The following is a 17,674-nucleotide window of genomic DNA, read 5'->3' on the forward strand; positions in this document are numbered from 1 at the left end:
TGCAGAGGGGGAAAAAAAGCCAATACAGAGCCATCAGAGGGCCCCCTGCAAGCTGGCACAAAGCAATACACAAATTTTGTCTATGACTGTTCAGTTACTCCCAAATCAGGTGACGACAGTATCTACTAAATAACCATATTATTCACAGAAACTGTATCAAGGTACATTGTCAAATATTTTCCTTAAAGATATACCTCACAGAACAACATGATCTCTGAGGTTCCCTCAAAGTCTCAAATTCTACAACTCAGTATCAATAGCAATCCCAACTTGTCAAAGTAATCCTATTAAAAATAATACATGAGATTAGCTTAACGAATGCTCAAACTATAGCACAAAAGAGTATTTCTTTAAAAGGGATCAAAGTTGTTCAGAGAAATCATAATCAGACCTCATTTTAACTTACATACATGTACATGATCCAAAGTATCAGTATCTCTGTACCTCTGTGAATTTACAGATTCTGTTTCTTAATAAGGTGATTTGAATAAGCTTATTTGAGTGCTTTCTGAAGCTTCTTTGTGCAATTTTGTTTTAGCCACTAGGGATGGAAAGGTCCTTAAAAATATAGGATTATAAACATTTATTTACCAAGCCTCAATTGTCACCTCAATTGTTCAAATGTGCAAAAGGAAGTAATGCTATGACAAGTGACCCAAAAAGGTTGACTTATGGTCATCTTTTTTGTACAATATGATTAAATATTATATAATATAATTTGTAGAGTATTATTATAAATCATTACCATAAGCTAATTAACAACTCCAAACTCTCCTTTTCCCATGTTGCCTTGGTTTTATGGAGTTTTTGTTCTTTAGTGATTGAAAATATGTAGAAATGTTCTCTGGTAACATGTAGGTAAGGCATACAAAATTTGAGGAGGAAAAACCATACAGGCACAGAAATACCAACATTTATATTTATTTCATACAACATATATAATATATAATCTAAAAGAAAATGTTTATTTTTAAAGCAATGCATACTATGTTTCTTCACTCAATCCAATAAATATGATGGGTACCATTTACTTCCTATAAATTGTTATGTTTAACTATCACTCTCAGAATTTATTTAAACTCCACTTCTTAAGAATTTGAGGATCTTAAAACAAACATACAGAATAAAATACAATACAAATAAAAAATAAAAATATCAGAGTGAAGAAAAAATAAAATGCAATTTTAAGTGTTGTACTTGGAGTTTTGGATCTGACACTGAGCTTTTTAGTAACCAGGTTAAAAAGCAAAGAAGGATCAATTTTTAAATTCTAATTATGAGAACAATGCTTGCTTTCAGAATCTAGAAGAAAACTCTCACCCAGTAATATAACTATTTATTTGTGATGTTACAAATATAGATTTCTTCTATATAAAGAAATGTTTTCCTAAAATCTATATAAATACAAAGTCCTACTATGAAGTTCTATGTTTTCACATATTTCAAATATAAAATTTTGTTCTAAGAATGTAAGACTAAGGTATAATTATAGCACCATCATTTAAAACGTACATATTAAAAAATTATAATTCCCTAATAAACTGCCGGTATTTAAGTTTAAAAGCACCAAAGCTAAATTATATTATACAATATACAGGTAACATATAATTCATGTGTTATTTATACATATGGCATTTATAGTTGGTTAACTTTATTTTAATATAATATAATATATAAGCTTATGTTTATTATATAATAAAGTATATATACTTACATACGAAAATTTAGGTTTAAAAGCATGAAATTTAAAATTATAATTTATATATTGTATCAGATAAAATATATTTTATATATTATATATTTTAGTGATTTTAAATTTAAGTTTAAATATATAACATTATACACAGAGAGAGAGAGGAAGGAGGTGGAAGTAAGGAGGAAGGGAAAGAGGGGAGAGGCATGTTTGTGACTAGTTTAAGGATGGCATATGTGAGAACAATTTTTGAAGCATATGCTATATTTAATCTCTTCAAACTATATTGATATTTCTAACTAAAATTTTTTTAACTTCTTGCATGTGTGCTATTACTTTAATGTCTGTTTTCAGGTATATAAGTTCAGGATGTCAATGAATTATGTGATTAGTATGATTAAAATAGAGGGAGGTTTATTTTATTAGATTTCACAAATATTCTCAAGATCCCCAAAACCCTGTAAGAAATTAACATCACTCTTTTATATATTATCTCATCTATATGTGAAGAGAATAGTCACTGAATGTCTTTTTTAAAAAAATCTTATTTGACTAGAGCTAGAAAATCTTCTAAAGTTCCCTGACTAAACAATGTGGTTCTCTTGAAATTTTATAAAAGGCAATGTTATGACTTCACTGTGTCACCCAAGAAGATATGCTGAAGTCCTAACCCCCTACCTCAGAATGCGATCTTATTTGGAAATCAGCTTTTCACAGATGAAGTGAGTTAAGCTGAAGTCACACAGGAGGAGTAGAGTGGACCCTTAATCCAATTTAACTGGTTTCCTTATCTGAAGAGGAGACCACTATGTGAAGACACAAACACACAAGGAGAAGACAGCCATGTGACTACAAAGGCAGAAACTGGAGTAATCTGTCCAACAGGACAAGGAATGACAAGGATTGTGGGCAAACACCAGATGATAGAAGAGGCAAAGAAGGATCCTCCCCCACAAGGTGCTTGCCAAAATCTTGATTCCAGACATCTAGCCTCCAGAACTGTGAGGTAAGTTTCTGATTTAAACCACCCATTTTGTAATCCTAGGAAACTAATACAGGCAAATAATAATTTTTTAAGTTACATAAACAGAAGAACAACATATTAAAAAGTCCAGAGAATCTTAAATATTGAAAAAAAAAAAAAAAGCAATGCTTTTGTTCACCTTTTAATCATTTTAAGCAATACTTCCGATTATCTGCTTTAGTTTTATTTTTGCTTTGGTAAGCAAAAATTTGCTACATTACTTCCACATAGCTCTTTACTACAAACTTTCTAGTTTCTACAATTTGGCACACATATATTTTAATTTTAGATTGTATGTCTCAGTCACAGAGAATCTGTACTGTTAATCCTTACCCTTTCATAAATTAGTTCAAAAAGTGGTTAAGAATATAACACAAAACCTGAATGTAGACTGTCAGGGTTTAAATCTCAGCTCTACCACTCATTAAGTATGTGATCTTGTGTAAATTACTCATTCTCTCTATGCCTTAGTTTCCTCATTAATAAATGCATAGTAAGTACTTTTTAAATGTGAATAGTAACTGTAGCAGAGTAACTGCCTATGCTTTAAAAGAAGCTTTTAATGTGCCTAAACTCTATTAATGCGTTATAGATTTTCTCCTGTAAGGCCTTCTAAGCCTTCCATAGAATCTCTTAGTAGTATTTTTTTCAAAATTATATTTTCTTATTACCATGAAATATAATTTCAAAATTATATTTTCTTACCACATTATAAGTACTCTACTTTTCTTATTATCTTTTACATTTATTAGAGTATACTAAAGAGTGTTTTATATTAAAGAGAATACAACTATCTGCTATCCCATCTTTCAGTGGAGTATAGTAACATAAGCAGAAATTAAAAACTATTTAAAACCATTTCACTTTTCCATATTATTTATTTTAAATATTTTTTCCTCTGAATTCCATCCTAAATATATCACACTAGTAGTTCTAGCTTAAAATGGCATTAGCATAATAAATACATTTAAGATGCAGAGAGGAGAAATCAAAGGAGGTAAACAAACAAAAAAGGTTTTTATATTTACAAAAGAATGTTACATAAAAAAATTTTACAAAATGATGATAGTGCAAAAGTGACAGGTTTTACTATACTCACAATGATTGAATATTACTTATCTTTTTGGGTTGGATCCAATTATTTACTGATCAATAGTAGTTTCTGAGCTATCAATTTCCAGCTATAAAGTGCTAGTAAAAAAACATGGGCTCTGGACTCAGACTATCTGCGTTGGAATCCTAATTCAGGTAAGTAGTCTAGCTTTTCACAATTTTGCTTTAGGGTATGGAACACAAGCTAAATTAACCGAAGGCTACACTGCTCTCCTTTGTCATTGCCCCTTATGAATAGATCTCTTTGTTAAGTCCCATGGGAAAATGGCATGGCCATGTTCAAAAAGGTCCAGTAATCGTTTGGTCCAGTATCATTAGACACTGACTTCCATTTTCGTCGATGATGAGAATAAATGTAATATATTACTTTCACGTAGCTGTATTCTAAAGTAGTTGTCATTTTTATAAGATAGCCAACAAATAAAACATTTGAAAAAGACCCCATTTCTCCCTCCCTCCCTCTCTCTCTCACCACAAACACACAGAAAAAAGTCCCTAGGCAAGGAGACAAATAGTTACTAATAATATCATGTCCTTTACTCCATGAGAGAAGTGGAACTAGTCTAATACTAGAGCTTAGAAACTAATAATTCCTAATAATTTATAGGCAAATTAACATTAATAATTTGTGTTTTGTTACCAGTATGCCATTTGGTATCCTAAACTTTGAGTGCAAATTGAGGCAGAGAAAAGGATGTCTCCTACAATCAGCATAGCAACACAGAAGAATCTCCCACAGGAGTCTAGCCAGTTAATGGAGAAATAACCTTTTACATGTAAACATAATCATTAGGTCATTATGAAAATGGGAAATTATGATTAGTATTAATTTACACAGGAAAGGCACAAAAAACATAATTCCTGTCAGAGGGATTTTAATCAAAATTATTAAATGAAGTTTTCTTCCTTGGAATTCATTTGTAAAATGTAACATACAGAACATCTATTCCTTTAAAATGCTAGATAAATTAATATACTATTAGTTACTCCGAATTAATATTCTGAAGAACAACTAAGATAATAAATTTTTTTCTTTTCTTTTTTTTTTTTTGGCAGTGCCGTGCAGCATGTGGGATCTTAGTTCCCCGACCAGGGATCGAACCCACGCCCCCTGCAGTGGAAGTGCGAAGTCTTAACCACTGGACTGCCAGGGAAGTCCCCATAAATTATTTTTTTAAAGTGTGCCAAAAATGAACTCAAGAGTTTTAAGTATTATATAAACATTCACAGAAACTCAAATAAAAATCAAATTGGACATGGACTTCCTATCATGATAAACTCATGTTTGGTAAGTAAAATTCCTTTCTTAGTTAAATTATTATATGATATTTATAAAAGGGCTGATGAATATCTTTGGATTACTACTACCAACAACAGTAATCAATTTAAGCTGTCTGATTTAATAAGAATGTTTCACTTTAAAAACCGGGATTTACAAATTTAATTAACAAACTAAAAAGGTAAAATTTCGTTCAAGCCATAGGCAAAGTAGGATTAAAAACATGATGATATATACAAATACAGTGACATTTCTTGATAGCTTTGAAAAGAAGGGAAACTTACAGTGGTCTTATCAAGTTCAGCCTCGGATGATGTTGGTGACAGAGGACTTATGGGGCTTAGAGACGGGGAGCTCTCAACACTGGAGACATATTCAGGATCAGGAACATATAAAACCTGGAAGAAAATATTCATATAAAGATTTAGTCAAACTAAAATATTAATAATCAGATGGTATTCTCTAAGCAAGCATTAACAATGACCTTCAGAAATAAATTTTAAAAATTAAAACCTTCAGATTAAAAGAATGTTTATTACCGAAATAACTGTAACAAAATTTTAAAAAAGATATTTAAATTTAATTTAGATAAGTTTGATAACACAAACTGTGGGCGATAGTGAAGGGAAATTCTTATAAATTATGGGCGTTCCTCTTAAAGGACAATTTGTCAACAGCCAGCACAATTTAAAATGCGCATATCCTTTAACTGAGCTATTTTACTTCTAGGACTTGACTTTATAGATATACGTGCATATAAAGAAAAAGAGAAACAAACAAGAGTGTTTCCTAGAGCAATGTTTACAATAGCAAAAAAGTAGAAAGTCTAAAGCTTACTGTGCTTGGTTAAACCATAACACAGGCACACCTCGTTTTACTGTGTCACCTTACTGGACTTCGCAGATATTGCGTTTTTTACAAACTGAAAGATTGTGGCAACCCTGTGTCAAGCAAGTCTATCAGTGCCATTTTTCAACTGCATTTGCTCACTTCCTGTCTCTGGGTTACATTTTGGTGATTCTTCCAACATTTCAAACTTTTCATTATTATTATATTTGTTATAGTGATCTGTGATCAGTGACTGCTGCAAAAAGATTATGACTCTCTGAAAACTCAGATGATGGTTACCATTTTTTAGCAATAAAGTACTTTTAAATTAAGGTTTAAATTAAGGCATGTACTTTTTTTAGACATAATGCTATTGCACACTTAGCAGACTACAGTGTAGTGTAAATATAACTTTTATACACACTAGGAAACCAAATAATTCTATGACTCGCTTTATTGTGATATCTGCTTTGCTGCAGTGGTCTGGAACCAAATCCACAATATTTCCAAGGCATGCCTATATATTAATAGAGTGCAATACTTTACATACATGAAAAAGTTTGAGATTGAGTTATGTTTAAATAGAACATTTTTCCAGAATCAACATTGTTTTTTTTTTAAAAGAAGAAAGAAAGGCTAGAATATTTTTGGAAGGGGATACATATTGGTAACTGTGGTTGCTTCTGGAAAAAGGAAACTGAGTCTGAGATAAACTACCTTTAAAAAAGTTTGAATTTTTTATCAGGTACATGTACTGCTTTGAATATTTTTTAAAGCTCTTTAAAACTATATTTGAAAAGACAACAGTTATTTTCAATATGTATTAAGAAAAATTCACATGGATATAAGTGACATTTAATTTTCTCTTCTAGAACCAATGTGATTTGTTCAAAGTATGCATAAAATTACTCTTCTTAAGTTAACTATATTGCAATGGATACTTTCTGTCTTACAACTGATGCTTCTAACCATCAATGCATTAAAAAAAAGATACCTGTCCAGTAACAACTGCTCGGGAGAATAACTTATTTAACTGAACAAGTTCGTTGGGCGTTGTATCAAATTTCAGGGCTATACTATTCAAAGAATCCCTTGATTCAACCTGTTTAAGAGAAAAAAAAAAAATTAATCTGTTAAAACAGAAAAACTAAACGATGAAGTTTAATGATCATTAATATGTCTATGGACCAATTTTACATTTGACTAATAAGTGGTATTTCCATCTTTAGAGATAGGATAACTTGACAAATTTTGTGTTTGTTAGCAACTGATCTCAACCTATTATGATACAGAGTATATGCTTTATCATAATACATCACAATTACATGTAGGCCTCTACTTCAAGCAATTTCAAAATACAAAATATAATTTCCAAAACACAAACAAGTGATTTTTATTTTACAAAGATTTTAAAACAATATAAATAGTTTGTACAACATATGTAACTTCTAGAAACTAATTTTACGTTAGCAAAGTATGCCTGTATTAAACTTAAAGTGCTGTTTCTAATGATCTTTACATAATCTGCCATTTAAATGGATAAATTAGAAAATATATTTGAACCAAAGCTGAGGAATATGTTTTTGAATCAGTATATATTAATGATCATATTTATAGAAATCTTAAATCATGGGATTTAATTGTCAATTATCCTGAAAGAAAAAGTCATTTGATCAGTCAACGTGTTCCTTTAGAGTTCTCTATACATAAAGCATTATGAGAGCTCTGTAGAGAATGATGAAGTCCAACGAAGTGGTTTTAGTGCATAAGGTATTTACAATCTAGTTAGAAAATAAGAAAGACAAAAAAGGTTATATAAAAGATGAAGAGCAATTTAAGTGAAATAACAAATGCAACAGAAGCTCTGAGCAGACAGAGCAACATATTTGCTCCAAATTGTCCAAGAAAGACTTTATGGAAAAGATTTAAAGCTATCTTGAAGAAGGGGTAGGAATTTGAGTAGAGAGAAGGGAAGAACATTCAAAGTGACGAGAATAGAACTGACATATCAGGAGACAGAAAAGAACAAAACACATTTGTGGGATACTATCTCTTCCTCCTAAACCATCCAGGGTACACTCATGAATTTAGGATTTTAGGAAGGTAAGTCGAGCCAAATCTCAAAAAAGGATGAGATTGAAAGGGCATTTTGAATTAGACTGTAAAAGACTTCGAAAATCAGGAAAAGTAGATATGTATGTGGGGGTAAAAAAAAAAAACACCAATAAATATATATTTTTTCTTTAATGGTTTTGTAAAACCAAATTGATGCCAAAGACACCGACTAATAATCTAGCTCTGCTCTCTTCTCCCATGCAAACTTTCTCATCTATGAAATGAGATGGTATGTCACCTACCTTATTGAGATAATGTATGTAAAAGCTCTCTATAAACCAATTTTACTTTGCAGAAACATCTGGAAGTTTACAAATTTCATATTAATTAACACACATTTCATCTTCACAGTGATCCTATCAGTTGTGGTAATGAAAGTAATAAAAACACCAACATGAAGCAAGGAAGTTACATGTCCGAGTGGCATCTTAGATTAGTGGCTACAGGTCTATGATTAATGAGGCAAGAGAATGGATGCAGAAAAACCAATGTAATACTAAAGCAGCAGATCATCTTTAAGGTAATACAAATGTAAAGAAAGAGATAAAGGTATAAGATTTTCAGATAAGACTCAAGAGAAAACAGGAATGGATTGAATGAGGTTGTAATATAGCAGTAATTGTACTATGTCAGAGGTGCAAACATTAATGATCAACTGATGCTAAAAAATTCCAACCTGGATGAACAACAGATTGAAGGAAAATGGAAACAAGAAAATAAAGCATTGGGCAAGGATGAAGAAAAAATTGGTAAAAGGTTTGCTATAATTTGTTAAATATGAAGTGGTGGTAGGAAATGTAAGCATCTAGAAAGGTAGAAATAGAAAAAAGTTTGGGTCTTACTTCATATAGTAAAGTTCTTAAGCTCTCCAAGTTGCAGAATGTAAAAGTGAAAAGAAAAAGAAAGTGAAAAGATACAAGGAACCACTCACATTTGGAATCAACAAGAGCAGAACAACCAGTGAAAGAGGTGTAAGATACAGTCAAAATGTTAGCAAGAACAGGGCAATGAAGCATAATGATAGCAAAATGTAGTACAATTAGTTTCAAGAACAAATTGAGAAAGGAGAGTATATAATCAAAGAAATAATGGCTGATAATTTTCCAGAATTTACGAATGGCATGATTCCTTAGAGTGAAGAAACACAGTAAGTAAGATAAAAATTTGTCTGAATCTAGATTTATCACAGTGGCACTACAGAACTGTAAGGACAAGAAGGAAACTTCAAAAAACAATCTAAAAAAAGAAGACTGCCTAGAAATGAACAAAAATAAAAAGGCAACAGAAGGGCATAAGATAATAGATAACTACATTCAAAGTGTTGACAGAAAATAACTGTTAACCTAATAATCTATAGGCAGCTCAACTACCAGGAATGAGGGTGCAATGAAGACTTTTCAGACACTGCCTGATTATCCATTCACAGATCCTCACTGAAAGATACATTAAAGAACACTGAGAAGGAAAGTAAAACCAGAAAGAAGGAACAGTGAGTGTTATGCAACAACAAAGAAAAAGCCACCAGGTTTAATAATTAGAAAATCATTAGTGACCTTGGACAAGGCTTTCGGTAGAATGGTACAGGGATATTAAATTAACTAGGAAGAAAATGGTTATGTATAGCATTTTCAAGGTCTACTTGATCCTGCTGAAAATAATTTTATAGTTAAAAACTGTGCGTGTATGTGCATATGTGCATATATAAACACATACGTAATATATATATATATGATTTTAACTTTAAAGCTACCTAAGGTACAATGACTAATTTATACTATATTTAGGTTAAATATTTACATTAAATCATCTCTAGATTACTTATAATACCTAATACAATGTATGTAAATAGTGGCCAGTACGGGAAATTCAAGTTTTGCTTTTTGGAACTTTCTGGAATGTTTTCCCCCCCAATATTTCCATCCATGGTTGGCTGAATCCATTGATGCAGAACCCAAGGATACAAATGGCCAAGTTTCGGGCTTCCCTGGTGGCGCAGTGGTTGAGAGTCTGCCTGCCAATGCAGGGGACACGGGTTCGAGCCCTGGTCTGGGAAGATCCCACATGCCGCGGAGCAACTAGGCCCGTGTGCCACAACTACTGAGCCTGCGCGTCTGGAGCCTGTGCTCCGCAACAAGAGAGGCCGCGATAGTGAGAGGCCCGCGCACCGCGATGAAGAGTGGCCCCCACTTGCTGCAACTAGAGAAAGCCCTCGCACAGAAACGAAGACCCAACACAGCCATAAACAAATAAATAAATAAATAAAATAAAATAAATTAAAAAAAAAAAAAACAAAAAAAACAAATGGCCAAGTTTCAATTAACCGTTGCCCAAAATAATGGTTCTTAATTTAAATTTAAATTTGCTACCAATAACACAAGTTTTATTGAATTACAAGAAAAAAATTGGTAAACTCCTGAATTCAAAACCAACTAAACTTTTGTAATTCTTCAAAACCACAGGATTACATATGTACATAACATCTTATGCCTCATGCCTACAGTCTTATGTCTTAATAAACGCTGATGAATACATCAAACTACATTACTCAATATTTTACTGTCTGAATTTATAGTCTCAATTTCTCAATCATGCAGAGAAGGTACAAGCACACTCAAGTTTATAATATGTTTAAGAGGAGATTCTTTTGATAGTAGTAAATATAATTCTACCCTAAATTATCTGGTTTCAAACCTTTTTAAAATACTTAAAATCTCAAATTGTCAATTATACAGTATATGAAAATAAAGTATAACTCAAGGCTTTGATAATTTGTTCAATTTTTAGAATTTATGAAAAATAATCAAGACTCAAACCAAGATTGGAAGGCTTCATGATGACACAAATGTACAAATTGTTTCAACTTGCTATTTTCTTCTCAATACAGTTACAATAACATATTAGAAAACCACAAAATAACACAAAATTAAGCTCAGTTAAAATAACAGCTTTTTAACATGTTATAATTACCTAACAACATTTACATTCAATCAAAGAAGCAGCACATCACAGACTAAAGTAGATTTCTCACTTCAGTTTTCCATAGTAACCAGAAATACGAAAAGCTGACAGCAAGGAAATTTGAGGGTCATTTCAAGAACATAGAAACTTAGCTAAAAATTAGTGCAAATAATCTAATGTGAGAGGTTATTCTGGAAAATTAATATCAACTTTTTTTTCCGTATTCTATCTGCCATTTTCATTATCGTTAGCACTGCTGGGAATATAATGAAGATCACATTTCTAAAAAAGTAAGTATTTCCCTAAAAGTCTAACCTAATAAAAAATTATTGTACCACAGGAACTTTAACTCCAAGTAAATTATCATTTTGTTAAATTTGTTAGAATAATTATCTTTATATCACACTTAATAAAATTTTTCTTTAAGGAAAAAAAAATCCTAAAATACAGTTAAGAACTGAAGTATCATTATTATTCGTAAAACAGTTATCGAAAGTGCTGTACAGATTTTTAAAATAAGGCAATTAGGAACCTTTGTCTTATTTACAGCATAAACAAAGAATGTCTCAAATAAGACTATCACAAAGAGAAATCAGCTTTTTCAAAACAAATAACTTACAGTATATTCAGTAGTCCCTTTGGGTTTCTGAAAAGACATTCTTCTCCCATCTTTCTTGTCTAGGGTCTTCTTTTGGCCAGTGTCTGAAAAAAAAAAAAAAGATGCAAAACTCTATTAAATTCATTTTCCTTTCACAGTAATGTCAAGGACTGCTAAATAGAGCTCACTGGGCAGATATCTACTGGATTCACCAGTAATACAGCTTGCTACTTAAGATTCTCTACTCTAAAATACAACCGAGTATCAAAATAAGTAAATGTACTTCCTTCCTGCTTGCTTTACGAACTGACCAGTATGAAACACTATAATAACTGGAAGTCAATTCAAAACCTAAGTAACTGTCAGCTGAAAGGAAGGTATTAAAAAGTAAATTAAGGGCCATATCTTTCAACATATCTAACCTGATTATAATAAAGCTATATTTGAAGATTATTATTATTATTAACCAAACCAAGTCTGAAATATGTAACATTAATCTTCACAGAAGAAAATGTCTCTACTTCTATAATCATAGTAAAAGACAGTCGTCTCTATGGAATTGTATTAAATTACTGAATTCCTTACATATACCATGAAGTAGATTAAGATACTCTTTCATATATAAACATACTTTTATGCACTTCATTTCAGATAGAGTGCCAACTATTTTTCACTTGCTTATCAAGACATTTCACTTGAACACATCATTACCATCAAGTTTATGGTATCTGTTTTAGTTCAAATTTTGCATTAATGTTAATCTTCTCATCTATACTTCATGTAACAAAGACTGCACTGAACTTATAAAATACCACTCCTACCTAAACAATTTTAAATAAAATCAATCTCTAAAAAACTAACAAAAAACTCAAAACTAAGATAGTAAACATAGCAAAATGCTATACTCACACTCAATTTTTATAAGATTAAAACAGTAATTTTCAAAGAAAAATTAGTTCTACCTAAGCCTAAAGAATCTAGAAAATATCTACTTCATTGTTCTCCACCTATCCAATCTTAATTGACATTTTGACCATACTAGAGTTTGTTTATATGTATCTAACTAGCTCAGTTGGGTGAATGGTTCTAATGAAGCATTAACAATAACAAAAATAATATTAATAATCAAGTCTGAATCCGAAAGAGGTCAGTTAGCTCTGCAATACTTAAAAAGGCTGTCCTAAAACCTTCCTGATCACCCAGGCTAAGCCAGATCTCTGTTATTAGTCACAGAGCATCTTTGTCTCCTTCACAGCATCTGGCACAGTTTAAAGTTTCTTTTTACATCTCTCCCACTAAACTGTAACCTATAAAACACCGGGCTTGCTTTGTTCACAACGACTTCTCAGTGCCTAACAAAGAGCCTGACACAAGGCAAGCATCACATTTGAATGAACTAATGTTTTGAAGCTACAACTTGAACTGTACCTAGAACTGCCACAATTCTTACAGTCATTTTTTTTTTTTTAAAGAAAAGTGGACAAAGGAAAAAAATATATATATACCGTCTGGCTGTAGAAAAAGAGGCATTTTTCTAAAGGCATGGTGAGAATGTAAAATGGTACAATTCTTAGGGAAAGACGATATTTTTGCTTATCACTATATTCTAATTTTTTCTCCAATGAACAGCATATATGTGAATTTGATTTTTTTGTGATAAAACATTAAAACTATTTTTAAATAAATTTTAAAAATTAATTTATTTCTGCTATTTCATAAACAGCAGGAGCCAAAAACACTTTCCTCATTTTGCAATTTAAAAGCAATGCAAAATACAATTACAGGTTACTTTTAACTAGTAATATATATCCCTTCTTAATTGATTTCAGGAGTAAACATTAGTCTACACTTATTTGTCTAACAGTAGTTTTTCAATCCGTTAAAGAGTTCATTAAACATTTAATCACAATTAAGTTTGCAACTGCACTACCATTTTCAAAAGTTTGCCATGGAGTGCAGTTCAGAGGAAAGAAACTAATATACCAGTTTTCTGCAGTTTAAAGTTTCAAACAAATTGAAAGCATTCACTTTAATAATTTAAAATTGTAAAATAGATTGTAATAATATTATAAAAATAGTTCTAAAATTATTTTAATAACCAATATTAAAACATGTATTCACAAATATAAGTACCAGAGTACAATGAAATACACTGATCATTCTTTTCTATCAATATGAAAATATAATCACAATACTTGAGAGTTGAAAGTGATCACAGTTGTTACCTAGTCCAGTCTCTTACTTGGTAACTTTATAATACCCTTTCTTACATGGTAACTTAATAATACCCTTTTAAAGACAGTTGCCAGCAAACGTGAATCTAGATTGGGAGTATGGAAAGGAGAGGTCCTATTTTTCTTCTTTACAAAAATTGTCACAGTTTAGAAATGCATAGATATTTGTCATTTGACAATCAAAATAATAGTTAACATTTACCAAGTGCCTAGCATATTCCAGGCACTGTTCTAAGGACTTTATATTTACTTATTGTCTTACCTAATTCATCAACCTTATAAAGTGGGTATCATTATTATCCCCATTTTACAACTGAGAAAACCAAGGCACAATTTTGGTTATCAAAATGAAGGAGTATTACTGGCATCTAATGGGTATAGGCCGTGGATACTGCTAAACATTGTGTGCTAAACAATGCACACAACAGTCCCCCCAAAAAAGAACAATGTCACAAAATGTCAACACTGCTGAGGCTGAGAAACAATGCTATATACCCAGAACCTAATACAGTAGTAAACATGACATATGGTAGGTGTTCAATAAATATCTGATAAATAAATGAATACATATGACTTTCCCAGATATAATTATCTGGTATAGTGGAAATAGCAGGGAGTTAGATTTTACTCCATCATTACCAGAAGCAAAAACTTAATATATGTAATCTAAAAAAAGAAATTCCTACCTAGACTGCATCCTACAAGTTTTGATACACTGTATTTTAATAATTCCATCCAAAATATTTTATGGCTTCTACCCTAATTTCTTCTTTTGCTATTTAGAGAATATTGTTTAATTTGCCGATCAATGAAAATTTAAAATTTTTATCTTTTGGTTACTGATTTCTAGCTTAATTGTACTGTGGTGAAAGAAAATACTCTTAAATAGTTAAAACCTATAAAATTCGTTGAAACTTGCTCTATAATCACATATACATTTAGTAAATGCTCCATACGTGCTTGAAAAGAATGTGTATTCTGTACTGTAGGGTAGTGTTATATGTGTGTTTGTGTGTATGTGTGGATATGCATACATACACACACACACTCCTATCTCCACATCCATGAGATTAAGTTTGCTGATTGTGTTGTTTAAATGTTCTACATCCATACTGGTTTGCTTCTGCATGCTTATTCTTTAAATTACTGATAGAGACTGTTAAAATCTCCCACTATGATTGTGGGTTATTCAGGTCCTCCTAAGTCTCCTTACTTTGCTTTCTATATTTTGAAACCGTGATATTAGGTTCATACAAATTAAGAACCAAACACCTACTAATTGTTTTAGATTACATCTTCCCGGTATATTGAAACTTTTCTTACAATATTTTTTGCCTTAAAGTTTGACATACTCTTTAACTATTATGTTAGTGGTCATCCCATAGGTTACAGCCTAAATTACTAATTTTTCACTATCTAATATTAATTAGCACTTTTATCATCTTTCTGGATAATGTAAGGATGTTAAAAACTATGTGCCTTTACCAAGACTTATATGCAATTGTTATTACATACTTTAATTACATGTATGTGTATTTAAAAACACTGTAAGACATTATTATTCTTCTAGACAGTCAACATTCATTTAGTTTTGCCCTCGTATTTACCATTTTAATTGCATCTCTGGGTAATTTCACAGGGGATGGATTCTAAGCTGGTAGGTATTTTCCCCTGCCATTTAGTTTCCACTGTTTCTGTTGAGAAATCAACTGTCAATCGTATCGCTACATCATTGACTACTTGTTCTGACTGCTTTTAAGATTTTTCATCTTTAGTGAGATTTGTATTGATTCCACTAGGGGCCTGTAGGGATGCCTGAATCTGTGAATTAAAGTATTTCATCAGTCTTGGAGTTTTCAGCCATTCTCTCATTAAATAATACTTTTGCCCCCCTTCTCTCCTTTCATTTGGGGACTCAAATATACACACGTTAGAACTTCTAATTAAAACTTTTTTTTTTCTTTTTTGGCTGTGTTGGGTCTTCATTGCTGGGCATGGGTTTTCTCTAGTTGTGGCAAGCAGGGGCTACTCTTCGTTGTGGTGCGCAGGCTTCTCACTGAGGTGGCTTCTCTTGTTGTGGAGTGACATGTAGGCTCAGTAGCAGCAGCACGCGGGCCCTAGAGCAACCGGGCTTCAGTAATTGCAGCACATGAGCTCAGTAGTTGCGGTGCATGGGCTCTAGGGCACGCGGGCTTCAGCAGTTGTGGTGTGCAGGCTTAGCAGTTGTGATGCGTGGGCTCAGCAGTTGTGGCTCATGGGCTCTAGAGCGGAGGCTCAGTAGTTGCGGCGCACGGGCTTAGTTGCTCCGTGGCATGTGGGATCTTCCCGGACAGGGATTGAACCCATGTCCCCTGCACTGGCAGGCAGATTCTTAACCACTGTGCCACCAGGGAAGTCCCAAGAACTTCTAATTATATTTTGTATTAAGCTTACCCCCTCCTTTATTTTCCACTTTTTTGTCCCTCTCTCTTTATTCTGGATATTTTCTTCTGACCTATCTTTCAATTCACTAATTCTCTCTTCTGTGGTGGCTAATTTGCTGTTAAATTCATCCACAAAGATCCTAATTAAGAACTTTAGATTTCATTAATCTAAAAAATTAATTACATTTTTCAATTCTAGAATATCCATTTTTCTTTTTTATAGTTTGTACCTCTACAAAACTCTCAATTAGCTCAAAATTCTCAACACAGCTATTTCAAATCTGATAACTACAAGATACAGAGTTCCTGTGGGTCTGTTTCTATTTTCTTGTTTTTTCTGCTATCTTGTCAGGTGCCTAATTATATTTTATATACTAGATACTAAATTTGAAAAATGGTCTATAGACAGAATTTGACACAAAGAAAGCTGTATTTCTCCAGAAAAGATGTTTGCTTCTGCCAAATACTTGAGGACACTAGCAATACCAGATCTTATTAATGCAGTTACAGGAATGATAATTTAAAGCTGAGCTACCATCCTATGAGAGCCTAGCCACTTCAGTTTTTCTGTATCCTAAGGTACAGCATTTTGGGGTCCTAAGTGAGAGGAGTTCACCCCTCTCCTGTGGTGGGTCTTGTACTCTGTCCCTGTCTCCTTATACCCAACAGGCTACCAAAAGCACCTCTTAATCTCTCAGCTGTTGCTTCTGGAATCAACACAACCCCCAGGGAAAAAAAGCAATCCCAAATTGGAGCTGCTCCTCCTTGGGCCTCTGTCAGCACTCAGATCCTAATCTAGTCATATCAGTTAGCATTCTAATACCCGCAATAAAATTTGTTTTGTTTTCACTCAGCTATTTATTTATTTATAATTGAAGTATAGTTGATTTACAATATTGTGTTAGTTTCCGATATACACAAAGTGATACATATATATACATATTCATTTTCATATTCTTTTCCATTGAGGTTTATAACAGGATATTGAATATAGTCCCTGTGCTATATAGTAGGACCTTGTTTATCTATTTTATATATAGTAGTTTATTTCTGCTAATCCCAAACTCCTAATTTGTCCCTCCCCCACCTCCCTTACCCTTTGGTAACCGTAAGTTTGTTTTCTAAGCCCAAGAGTCTGCCTCTGTTTTGTATATAAGTTCATTTGTATCATATTTTAGATTCCACATATAAGTAATATCATATGGTATTTGTCTCTCTCTTTCTGACTCACTTCACTTAGTATCATAATCTCTAGGTCCATCCAAGTTGCTGCAAATGGCATTATTTCATTCTTTTTTATGGCTGAGTAGTATTTTATTGGGCATATATACCACATCCTCTTTATCCATTCATCTGTTGATAGGCATTTAGGTTGCGTCCATGTCTTGGCTATTGTAAATAGTGCTGCT

General features: G+C 32.3%; 1 protein-coding gene across 6 annotated transcripts in view; it reads right to left on the minus strand.

The window, feature by feature from the left end:
- Window positions 1-17,674, minus strand: part of OXR1 (oxidation resistance 1) — a 475,322-nt gene that overhangs the window by 67,124 nt on the left and 390,524 nt on the right. For all 6 annotated transcript variants that reach the window (XM_059901532.1, XM_059901530.1, XM_059901534.1 and 3 more), the window contains 3 exons: window positions 11,630-11,712; window positions 6,932-7,039; window positions 5,394-5,507 (listed from right to left, as the gene is read on the minus strand). In XM_059901532.1, the coding sequence (XP_059757515.1) occupies window positions 5,394-5,507; window positions 6,932-7,039; window positions 11,630-11,712 (305 nt within the window). The remainder of the gene's footprint in view (window positions 1-5,393; window positions 5,508-6,931; window positions 7,040-11,629; window positions 11,713-17,674) is intronic.

The sequence above is a fragment of the Balaenoptera ricei genome, chromosome 17 (genome assembly GCF_028023285.1).
Source record: "Balaenoptera ricei isolate mBalRic1 chromosome 17, mBalRic1.hap2, whole genome shotgun sequence".
Lineage (NCBI taxonomy): Eukaryota > Metazoa > Chordata > Mammalia > Artiodactyla > Balaenopteridae > Balaenoptera > Balaenoptera ricei.